The sequence below is a fragment of the Pyxicephalus adspersus genome, chromosome 2 (genome assembly GCF_032062135.1).
Source record: "Pyxicephalus adspersus chromosome 2, UCB_Pads_2.0, whole genome shotgun sequence".
In the NCBI taxonomy this organism is placed as follows: Eukaryota; Metazoa; Chordata; class Amphibia; order Anura; family Pyxicephalidae; genus Pyxicephalus; species Pyxicephalus adspersus.
In genome coordinates this window covers 116,081,798-116,094,450 of record NC_092859.1, presented here as the reverse complement: position 1 = coordinate 116,094,450, position 12,653 = coordinate 116,081,798, and the positions used below count along the sequence as shown (strand labels likewise).

Here is a 12,653-nt window from a genome sequence, read left to right as displayed (position 1 = left end):
ACTGGTATCTTCCAACTTTCTCTACTTATTATAAAAAAAAAAAAAAAAAGAAGAAAAATACACTAAGGAAGAAGCAGGTGCTGTGGACAGGTCAAATGTGGCAAATATTCCCTCAAATTCCAAATCTCCTCCTGACATATTCCTAACGGTTAACAATGCTGTCATTCGTCCCTCCCCTCAGGCATGTTGTCTTGGCGTCACCCTCGATTCTGCCCTCTCATTTACCCCCCATATTCAGAACATTTCCAGGTCCCTACCTGTCCCCAGAGGCCACCAAACTCCTTGTACACGCTCTTATCTCTCATCTGGACTACTGTAACCTCCTCCTCTCTGGTATTCCACTAACCCGACTCTCTCCTCTACAAATCTATTATGAATGCTGCAGCCAGACTCATCCATCCTTCCCACCGCTCCTCTACTGCCACATCTCTTTGTAGTTCTCTATATTGGCTTCTATTTCACCTGAGAATCAAATGCAAGCTTCTATGCTTTGCCTTCAAATCCCTCCTTTTTGACCTTATAGAAAAATACTCTCCTAGCCTCTCTTTTCGCTCCTCCAATGACCTACTAATGACTTCCTCACTCATAACCTCATCACACGCACAGCTCCAAGACTTTTCTAAAGCTGCTAATAAGAATAATCTCAATAACTTGCATATATTAGCAATGGTGAAAATTTCAAACATAGACGTTTAAGAGCTGGGTAAATAGTCTGTGTAGACTTAGCCTAATTGTTAAAAAAAGGTGAAGTTGTTTAAAAGTACCTCTTTCTAAAGACATTTGATCTTTGGGCTGAGCTGAAGATCTAGATGTGAGTTTTAGGCAAGCATTTCTACAAACTTCTACCCTACTTAGGTCCTTCTTGCTACCCTCTTCTCTGTTAACAAAGTTACTTACTTTTTGATACAAACTTTTAGCAGTTGTTCAAACCTTACATCAATGTCTTACTTACTATTCTGGATAACAAAATGCTGCCTTTACACTAAATTTAGTCATATATATATATATATATATATATATATATATATATGTTGCAAAAACCTTTTTGTCTAACCTTTCATAGCACTTTTCTGGTTCTTGAATTGCCGCATAATAATTTGTAAATAATATTTGTAGTGCACCACTTACTGAAAATAATTTACTAACAGTTCCATATTTTGAATGAAAGGAGCACAATAAGTCATAAACAGCATAGTCATGAAATGTTGTTGGGCACAGCTTGGTGACCGTTTTAATAAATCCTATTGCAATTTGTGTAGTGACTAACTGGCAGGAACACCCACCAACATTGTACTACAGTGCAGTCAGCGCAAAATGAGAAGTACAGGTGCTTATACCTACCCTGAGTATAAAAGTGGGCCTTGTATTTCCCCATTCTCAAAGCATGGATGCCACGGTTTGGATCAATAGTGGGTGGGTAGTAATAAAAAGTGTTTCTTGGACTCTAAAATAAAAAAAATGCAAAACTCCATGTTTATTTAATACAGCATTGAATGACATAAATCCCTAAGTATGGTATGGTGTCTAATTAAAAAAAAGGGCCTTTATCCCTTTTTATTGATTGAATTGCTGCAGGTGAATTATACTCTACAAATTTATCTTGGTTCATGTTCCACTGACCATATGGAAAGGTCAAGAGTTTGACAAGAGTTTCTATACTAGGAGGTCCTAATAAAATTAAAATATGAAACATTAACAATCTCAATACTGACAATCAACCGGAAAAATGTTTTCACACATGATAACATGATGATTTCCACAGCACATCTGATCTCCTAATAATGAGTCATAGTGGAAGCTCTTAGCCATAGATGACAATAGGGATGGCCTCATGTGGAAAACAAATGCAACTAAAACCAAAACATGAAAAATTCTGACTGCAAAAAAAAATTCATAATTATTCTGCAGATCAAACAAGGATGTAGACATGCTCCCCTAAGGATACAAACATTTAAAGCCCACTCTTTACATAATACTAGTCTGACTGCACTTCACTTGGTGTGATTTAAAACCTGCAGTGGTCATTATGAGCAGCCCTAACTCTTATTGCTGAATTTCATTGAAATTCTGTTATAGAGAAATCAGAAATAGGTGCTGAACAATCAAAGGTGGCTGGAGACCCTTTTCTGGGTTCTGAATCTTCAGCCCTCCGGATTGGCCATGCCAGGATGTTGTAACTTCCAGACATGCCCACATTTCATTTCCGCCAATACCAAGAAATGCAGAGAATACACACTGAGCTCTCTCTCCATGTGCATCCCAATGTACAGTCTACAGAATACCACACACACAAAAGAGCACGAATGGCTCTATTTATAAAGCATGCAATCGGACATTCTCTGGTGAACTTTCCAGGTCAACCCCAGGGAATGTTTGAAGGAAATCCCTGCTTTATAAATAGAGCTCAAAGTTAGAGAAAAAGCTTTCAAGAAAAAGCCATAATAAACTGCTCAACAGTGAAAAGATATGAGGGAGAAAATAGAACAATTGATCCCATAATGAACCTTGTACAAGCATAAAGTTTCATAACATGTTGTGCCATACATACATGAATACACCATATATTGTCTACGTATCATTATCTAGCTTGACAGAGACAAGCCCAAACTAATCTGTGGTGTTAAGTAGAGACTAAACAAACAACATGAAACATTGTAATGGTATAGGTATCCTTATGACCTGTGCCAGGTAAGGGAGGGGCAGTAGATATATAAGATAGATAAGGAGGAGGGTTTCTGAAATTGCATGTATTACCAAATGACAAGTGTCTTGAGAATATCAGGTGAAACTAATCACGGCCTGTTTCAAAATATTTCTGCATTTTTTTTCAAATGTTTACAATAATTTACCATTATGAATATTAGGTGTGCTATTGTTAGCAAGCATTCTAAAGCCCTCTTTAAAGCTGAATTAAATTTACTTATATCTTGCTTTTCCGGATTCTAAACCAAATAATGAATTTACAAATGTCAAGTTCAACAGACATCACATATTCATAATTTTGTGGATTTTTTAAAGGTTCTAGGTACAGAATTTACTGCTGCTATCAGGTTGAATACTTGTTCGCCATAATAAGGAGATTTAATTAACACTTTTATTCTAGGCTCCAACCCATGGCGAACAGGACCCCTTAGACCAATCAGACCTTTCACATCCTATATCCTAACATGTATGTTGGGAAACATTGGCAAATTCTAAATTGCTGTTGCTCATTAACTTAAATAATGTCCTCTAGTTTTGTTCATACAATGACTTACTTTATCACCTTTAAGAAGCAGTTTACTTAGATCATATCCATCCAACGTGACATTGGGAAGCTTAGCTCCTGCTAATGCTGCTACGGTAGGCAAAATATCCAGTGTGCTGGCCAGCTCGGAGGTCACGCCTGCAATGGTCATTGGAGAAGCACAAAATTTACAATGGACTAGGTCATAATATACAGTATATTAATAGGCTACATTTTACATGTTCACAAACTAATACTGTGCTGCAACAGTTAGTGTTTATAAAAGTAAACTGACTATGGATCTATATATCAAAAGTTCCATGCTTTACATTTTAGCTATTGGTTAAAAAAAAAAAATACACCCAAAACCAACATTCAAAACCAAAAAAAGATTTGGAGGTTACAAAAAATGGAAACCTGAAATTACTGGTCATATTGCCTTTGCCATAGCTCAGAATAACAAAATAGCAGAGGATAAAACAGATATAGAAAAGACCTGCCCACCAAAAGTTTACAACATAAGGGAAATCAATAAATAAGATTAAAGGCCCTTTTTGTGCAGACAAATTTAACTCAAATTTCAGATCAGTATTGAAGTATTTCAAACAACACCAGTGGCAAGATGCTCTTTACACCAAAATGGTCTGGAAAGACGATCTTGCTTTATCACGTTCATTCCTTAATTTACAGATACTTTCCACTCTACCCATCATTCTTTAACTTAAACAAACTTATTTTTAGAAAAGTCTGAAAAGCCTGTTTTTTTTTTTATTAAAATGAGTTATGTCTTTGCCTAAAAAAATGAATACAACAGATCTGTTACTAACTGTACAGCTTTTTCTGTTTTTATACAAATATGTGGTTAGGAATCCACCCTAGCCTACAGGAAGATGACTTGGCTGTTTTAATTGTTGGTGCACAGGCACTACATCGATTTCAACAACTATATGTATTCAGCAATTGAACTCATCTCAACTGAAATGATGCAGCATACAAGGATATGTTCCCTGTATGCATTTTAAATTGGTAATTTTTAACTTTGCCAAGAGTGTTCCTTATCAGTCTAATACTCAGATTTGTCTACTGACTATAAAGTAAGGCTGCGTACAAATGTTAGATTTTTGTTGTTTGAAATGATCTTCCAAGTTCGTTTCCAATGATAAAAAACTGAAAGATGAATGAACGAGCGTTCATGTACATGCGCCGTTCTGCTCTATGGAGAAGGAAGGGGGGACAACGAGCAAGGGGCACACGGATGCGCTCGCCTCCTTTAGCTTGCATTGAATATCTGCTTGTGAAGATTTTGTTTACTGACCACATTAGGTCACATGCAAAAAAGGTGCAGGTATTAAACAATTAGCTGTGTGCTGTAGATGAAGTGTATTTGTGGTATAAAGTGTTTAGTCTAGAGATGCATCTCATCCAACAAAAAGGGACCTTCAATCTCATCCTAACTTATCTTGATGGCAATGTTACTAATAGAATTCACAAATTCTTCCCTAAATGTCTAATTTGCTTTGTTACCTGGTTTTATTTTTCCCTCCCAGTACATTATTGCAGGTTCTCTTAGGCCTCCCTCATACGTGGTGCTTTTGCCACATTTCAAGATTCCAGAGGCACCCCCTCTCTCCTTGCGCATTGTTTCAGGTCTTAAGTTGAGAAAAAACAAACAGATTCAGATATATCAACAATATATTTGACGGACACCTCAAAGCAAGTAACACAACGCATGGTAATGCACTACCATGCACTGATGGAAAAAAAAAAACTTTTACCAATGTCTGAATTTCTTTCTTTTTTTTTTTTTTTATGAGCATGGGCTGCTTTAATGCAATGGTCATTAATGTGTAAAAACATTGGTTAGCGTACTTGTGTTAACAGAAGTTCCAAAATTTGAACGGGTCCCTAAATTACTTATAAGCATAATTGTAATTAATTGTAAGCATATTCGTCTTAAAACTCACCCATTGTCTGAGGTAAAGATGAAGAGTGTGTTGTTTTGGATTCCCAAATCCCACACAGCCATTAGCAGATCCCCTACTGTCCCATCAAATTCCAGTAGTGCATCTCCATACTTTCCTCTTATAGATTTTCCTGTATATCGAGCACTTGCAAACTGTGGATAATGAGTGTGCTGTGGAAAAGACAAAAAAGATCCATTGCCTAGGCAGAATATATTTTATCATTCAAAGATGTAAATCCAGCCTTGTTGCAGTCCTCTTGCTGTGTTTAACCCACTTGCTGTGTTTAACCTAACATTCAAAAGGTAGGCGAGTACCAAACAAATTTATCAATTTAATTATTGTCACCCCAACAGGTTAAATATGCAAAGAATTAATCCAAAGAAGGAGTAGAGAAAAAGCTGGTTTTGTAGGCAATAAGAATTTGTATTTAATATAAAAGTAGGGTTTTCCTATATACAAATCACAATTAAACAGTGATAGGTACAGAGCATATAGGCGCGTACGGTTATCCCCATTATAGTCATGGGCAAGAGAGATTAAATAACTATACAGGATACATCCCTAAATGGATAAATGCTCCCCTCTTTGGAACATTTTTCCCTACCATGATGTAATGGTACCTGTTGGTTAATAACTTATAACATTCTTAACAATCCCCTGAGGAAGCTGCAAGGCGAAACGTGTCAGATGTTTTTTGAACACTGGCTTTTTTTAACGCAACCTATAAATAACCATTTTGGGATATATCTTGTATTGTTATTCAGTCTAGTTTATTATAAATCCAACTTTTATATTAAACACAAAATCCTACAAAACCCCCTGCTTTTTCTCAACTCCTTCTTTGGCCACTTAGGTAACAGACAAATTTTGGCACGCACAGTAGGGAACTATAGAATAATAGATAAACATATGGGAATTGGCAAAGGAGACATAATTCATCATTCTCCTAGCTTTCGGAACATTTATGCCCTCATAGCACTGGGAACTGTCAATAAAAACACGAATATACAAACTGTTGGCACCTAGAGGTTAAACAGATGTGCAGTACTACTGTTGTCTTAACAACTTTGGATTACATGACTGAATATATAACCAAATATTCTATTATTTATATTTCTTATAACTAAAGGAGGTCACTTACATGTGCTGCATAGTAGAGGAAGAAAGGTTTATTCTGTTCAACAGCTCTCTGAATAAATGATTTGCTGAACTGCTCATAAATAGGGACAAGTTCAGTAAAGTTTACTGGTTGCTGCAGGATCTGCTCATCAATGAACACAGGCAAAAGCGTTTCACCCAAGTCACATGTGCCATAACATCGCGTGTCTGGAGGGAAACATATCAAGTTTTGGCAGGGGCCCTGCAGAAACAAAAAGAATACATAAATGTAACCACAAAGTAAAATACAAATAGACCCCTGCAGTATAGTAAAAACTATAAATTATCAATAAAAGTTAAATTAGGGGCTGAGCCATGGTTTCTTAGGTCTCTGAAGACACTAGTAGAAACTTTCCCAGCTAGTCATTATGGGTTCACTAAAAGGATTTCTTTCCTAAAACCACCAAAGGTAAAATGGACGATCTTCTGCTGCATTCTTTGTTATTATTATTAATAATAAACAGAATCTATATAGTGCCAACATATTATGCAGCGCTGTACATTATATAGGGGTTGCAAATGGCAGAATACATACAGTGACACAAGATGAGAGGACCCTGCCCCGAAAAGAGCTTACAATCTAGGAGGTAGGGAAGTAACACACAATAGGAGGGGAGATATGGAATGGTGGGAAGTAGTGAGGGTTTTAAAAGACAGAAGATGGTTAGGTAAGTTTGAAAAGATAAGTTTTAAGAGCTCTTTAAAATCAGCATCAAGTAGGACCAAGCTGAATAGGACAAGGAAGACCATTCCAGAGAGTTGGGGCGGCTCTAGAAAAGTCTTGGAGCCGTGCATGTGATGAGGTTATTAGTGAGGAAGTCATTAGTAGGTCATTGGAGGAGCGAAGAGAGCGGCTGGGGGAGTATTATTCTACCAGGTCAGAAAGAGAACTACAATGAACAGAACTACAATGAAAAGAACTACAAAGAGATGCAGCGGAAGAGGAGCGGTGGGAAGGATGGATGAGTCTGGCTGCAGGATTCATAATACATTGTAGAGGAGAGAGTCGGGTTAGTGGAATACCAGAGAGGAGGAGGTTACAGTAGTCCAGATGAGAGATGATAAGAGCGTGTACAAGGAGTTTGGTGGTCTCAGGGGACAGGTAGGGGGAGATTTTGGAAATGTTATGTAGGTGAAAGTGACACGACCTGGAAATGTTCTGAATATGAGGTGTAAATGAGAGGGCTGAGTCAAAGGTGACACCAAGACAATGTGCCTAGGGGGAGGGCTGAATGACAGTGTTATTACCAGAAATTAAAGAATATTTAAAACACCTGGACATCCCTGCTGAACAAGTCACAAGTAGACAGGCTAAAGAATTTGAGTATGCAAAACTGAAATAACTTATAAAAGCCAGTAATGAAGGAAGATGCTGGCACTGCTTTTGAACAAACCAAGTACTGAATTTTTTTCAGCTTCTCCTAATCTGCACACTTATTTCTGGTTAGTGTCCTGGAAAATATTAGTTGGTTTCCACTATCCAGTCTCGCTATGTAACAGCAAAGTCCACTGTAAGTTCTCTGTAACCCACTTAGTGGGCATATAACATACATTTCAACTTTTCAGAAACTCTATACCTGATCATGGGAATACGGCACTCCCAGAAAGTGCTGAAACCCTTGTCGAGTGGGCAGGAAAGTTCCATTCAGCCCGAGGCCCAGGTGCCATTTCCCTGCCATGGCTGTGACATAACCACGAGAGTGTAATACTTCAGCAATGGTAACCTCGCTGAGAGGCAAACCTCCAACTGAGCTGGGGTAGAACACACCAGGGTACACCCCCGAACGGGTTTGGAAGCGACCTGTCAGAAGGCTGGCCCTGGAGGACAAGAAAAACATTAGGATGAATGATAAAAATAAAGAAAAGAATGCAGTGCATAAAATGTAGCAGAAAACACATAGAGCTTTATTCATAAAACAGCAAATCTGACATTTCCTTAAACATTCCAGCATCATTGTGTTTCAATGACAGAAATTAATTCCTACCAGGGAATGTTTGAGGGAATGTCAGATTCCCTGTTTTATAAATAGTCCGTAAAAATAGTCTGTTTTATAAAGAGTCCGTACTGTAAGTGTTCAATACAATAATCAGCAACCTTCCCATTCTAAGCTGAACCATAATAATTAAATAAGGGCCCCTGATTAGTGCACCCATTAGTTCTTAGTGCTCTTGTGTTGCTTCATACGTCAGCTCATGATATAAAGAAGAGTATTTACATATTTACTATACAAACAAACAGAATCACTTTGAAAAACCATTAAATCTAAAACACATACTTACTGCCTATTCCCACAAACACCATAGCTGAAAGTTCCTAAACCAGGGTTCCTCCAGAGGTTGTTAGGGGTTCTAGGACAATAAGGAATTTGTACCTCTCAGTTTATCTGACACCGATGATCTTTTTGGCTATCTGTAATGGTGACATTCTTCCCACTGGCCGGCAATGTATGAGGTATTCATGCTACTAACCAGCATGCTAATATACTGTAAGCTGTAGATATAATAATTGTAAAAGGGGTTCCCCTAAGATCTAAAGTTATATTTAAGAGTTCCCCTATGTTAAAAAAAGGTTGAGAAACACTGCGCTAGAAGATAGTTAATTCATAACCCATGTCATTGTTTGTATCTGTCATTTGCAACCTTAATTTAATGTACAAAGCTGGGTAATATGTTGACACTTTATAAATACAGTTTATTAATAATAACAAATCACTGACATGAGACAAATCCCTCAGTTACTGACAAGCACTTGGTTTATTCACCCTTTGTGATTAAAGCAGCGATACTTCTGCGACCAGAGCCACAAAACTTCAGAAATGGGGACTTTGAGAATACAATGCAGAGAAAAAATTATAAATTATGCAAAGTTCTGATCATGTCTGGTGTGAATGGATCGTGTGTTGGCTATGACAGGTGTATACATATCTGTATATATTTTTATAATCTATATATATTAAATGTACAGCGCTGCGTAATATGTTAGCGCTGCGTAATTTGTTGGCTCTATATATAAGCCCTGTTTATTAATAATATTAATAATAATATATATTTGTTATTTAACATATATATATTTGTTGGAGCTATATAAGTCCTGTTTATAAATAATAATATATATATTTTTTTTTTTAATATGAATAAACGGGATTCATAAAGCGCCAACATGTTACGCAGTGCTGTACTATATATATAATCATCATACATTACCTGGAAGGTGAGCAGACGGCTCCTGTGGTGTAGAAGTTTGTAAATCTCAGTCCTTTGGCAGCCATGGAGTCCAGATTAGGTGTGTGGGAAGTGGGGTGCCCATAGACCCCCAGATCTCCATATCCCATGTCATCTGCAAATATGAGGATGATGTTTGGAGGGTTTGTAGAGACCCCAGCAGGACAGAGCAGCAAGCCAGCTAGAAGCAGAACCCAGGGGCCCATGTTTATGAGTGCTGTATCAGCAGGTCATGATTGCTGCAGCTGTGTATAAAGTACAATACTTATCAGACAAGGGGGGGAGGCGCTGCTCTAGAAGTGGTGCACACGGTACAGGGAGCTGTATGCTGCAGAGAGGTGTCAGTATTATACCATGGAGGATAGGCGTGCCCGGTGTCATTCTATGCTCGCACACACACTGACATTTACATCCCCGCACGGTTCTCATACAGAGCCGCGCGAAAGAAGGAGCTGGGGTCATGTGATCTGTGAGGGGGCGGAGCAGACGGCGACACCTAGGAGTCATGTGACAGGAGGGAAGAGTAGGGAGTAGGAGTGCTGGACATAGGTTCCTGTCACTTTTTGCAGGTTATTATATGCAATGATACTATTCACTACGTGTTTTATTTTTATTTCACTTGGGTTTACTAATATTGTTCTCCACATTTGCTGGTAGCAGTCAGGTGACATAAATCCCTACTATACAGAGCAGGTATGGAGCAGAATAAATACGTATGTACCTTATAGTTCTCCCTATCTAGCTGGACAATTGTGTGGCCCTAGGGAGTGACATTCTTCTGAGGTTATCCATAGCTGGACCATTCACAAGGCAGCTTAGCCAGGAACCAAGGGCCTAGTCAATGTTCAGGGTATAGCCACAATTTCCATTCACTTTCATTAAACCAGAAAAATGGCAGCTTTGGTCAACACCGTGCACCCCCGCCTGTCCCTTCACATGGACGCTGACACTTGGGTGGTTGGTGGTGCCATGGCAGTACAGTCAGTGCAGCTCCTCTGTGCCTACTGCAAACCTGTCACTTGAAAGGGGGGCTGCTGCCTTGTCTAGAATTACATTGTTATTATTATTATTAATAATAAACTCTATTTTTATAGCACCAACATAATATGCAGTGCAGTACATAAATAGGGGTTGCAAATGAGAGACAGATAAAGACAGTGACACAAGAGGAGGAGCAGAGGTTGCCCTGAAGAGCTTATATATATCCCATTGTCTTAAAGAGGAACTAAGCTGAAAAGTGCAAAAAAAAAAAAAATACACTTACCTTCAATCTCACAGGGCAGTCTGATCCATCCGGAGGTTTCCTCCATCGGGTCCCGCGTTGTCCCGGCATCCGTCCCGCTCCGGGCACTGCCATCTTCTCTTCTTCCGGGTTCATCATCCTACGTCACCCGACCCAGGCCCAAGATCGGTTGTCGTAGGATGGAAACAAACTTGCCGATCTCACTGCACATGCGTGAGTTTGGGAAACTTTTCTCTTTGCGCGTAAAGGCTCCTTCTGCGCATGCCCGAGCATCCCCTGGGATGTAAGACGTAGGTATCCCGGGAGGCTTTGCATTCCTATTCAATCCCAATTGCCTAGGCGATGGAGAATTAGGGGGCAGTGCTGCACCCTTTTTTTTAAAGAAAGCAAACAACAGAATGTTTACCTAACATCAAAGGGTTGTCTACCCTTTTAAATAAGTGAAATTTCTGAGTTTAGGTACGCTTTAACCCCCTGGGCGGTTCATTTCTGTCTGAATTTATATGTCTAAAGGCGGCACATTGTTTTTCATGAAAATTTATTTTACAGTATATTGTACCAGTATGAGTATAATAAAGTTTGAAACACAAAATCATGTCAAAATAATAAGTTAAATAATTTTTTTTTTAAATAAATATTTTACTTATACTAATATATTATACTGCAAAATAAATGTTCATGAAAGACAATGTACTGCTTTTACACATATAAATCCAGTGTATTGCATTCAATACAGTTATTTTGTATTGAATGCAATACAAATAGATTTGATTTCCCGCCACGCCCCGAACGGAATGTCCACACGCACCGATGTCACCAGGAATGCAGAGAAAGCAAGATGACTGGATGGATTGCGGAGAGGACGCCAGCGGATCAGGTAAGGCTGTATTTATTTATCATTGTTTTACATTGGTTTAGCTACCGCTCTCATTACTGCTCGGCAGGTTAAGGGGACCCAACAGGCCTGATTTATTAAAGCTCTCTAAGACTGGAGGTGATTAGACTTTAATGGGAGAACCTGGGTGATCCAGCACACCCAGAATATATCTAGTCTAGTTCTAGTTCTCATTTCAATAGCCATCCACAAAAATCACCAAATCACACTGTATTAATTTAAATATGCAATGCCTGACCAAAAATCTCACACACTCCACTATTTTAGTCTTTGATTTCAGCATGCATTTGCAATGGTTCTGTTTTGATAAGCTTATGCAAAGTCACATTTACTTCGGTCCAAAGCTGAATTCATTTTTTGCCAATATCCTATTGAGGATGGAGAGTCAAAGCACAGTGTAAAGTCTTCTCCGGATTCCTAGGGGGGAAGGTCTGGACTTTGGACTGCGGTGGCCAATCCATGTGTGAAAGTGATGTTCACTGAACCACTCTCATGATTTGAGCTGGATGAATCCTGGCATTGTCATCTTGAAATATGCCTGTGTCATCAGGGAAGAATAAAACTCATTGATGGAATAACCTGGGCAGTATATTCAGGTAGTCAGCTGACCTCATTTTTGGGCACATAATGTTGCTGGACCTAAACAATGACCCCACTGGCAGTGTAAATGAAATGAAAGCACCACGATGTTTTAATGTAAAACTCAGCAAGCCTAAAATTTAGGTAAGGAATAGATTTAACATTTTAGGTTTTTACTGCTATTTGTGTTCACTGTTAGACAGATTTACCCAAACGTCTTGTCCAGTAGAAAGTAAAATAAAATCTTTCCAACAAGAGAATAGAAAACCAGAACATAGTGCAAGAGAGTGGACCTAAGAATTCTCTTCTTATCCAAAATATAAGTATAAAACTAGAGAAGATAGACTATCATGGGAGAATAAATGG

At 38.5% G+C, this 12,653-nt stretch overlaps 1 protein-coding gene across 3 annotated transcripts in view; it reads right to left on the bottom strand.

Annotated features, from left to right (window-relative positions):
* Window positions 1-10,017, bottom strand: part of ARSA (arylsulfatase A) — a 34,985-nt gene extending 24,968 nt beyond the window's left edge. For all 3 annotated transcript variants that reach the window (XR_011919516.1, XM_072402008.1, XM_072402007.1), the window contains exons 1-7: window positions 9,553-10,017; window positions 7,926-8,166; window positions 6,332-6,550; window positions 5,191-5,360; window positions 4,751-4,875; window positions 3,258-3,385; window positions 1,342-1,444 (exon numbers count right to left, since the gene is read on the bottom strand). Coding sequence is in view for 2 of the 3 variants with exons in the window: in XM_072402008.1 (XP_072258109.1) it covers window positions 1,342-1,444; window positions 3,258-3,385; window positions 4,751-4,875; window positions 5,191-5,360; window positions 6,332-6,550; window positions 7,926-8,166; window positions 9,553-9,776 (1,210 nt within the window). In the remaining variant the exon portion in view is untranslated. The remainder of the gene's footprint in view (window positions 1-1,341; window positions 1,445-3,257; window positions 3,386-4,750; window positions 4,876-5,190; window positions 5,361-6,331; window positions 6,551-7,925; window positions 8,167-9,552) is intronic.
* Between the last annotated feature and the right edge of the window lie 2,636 nt (window positions 10,018-12,653).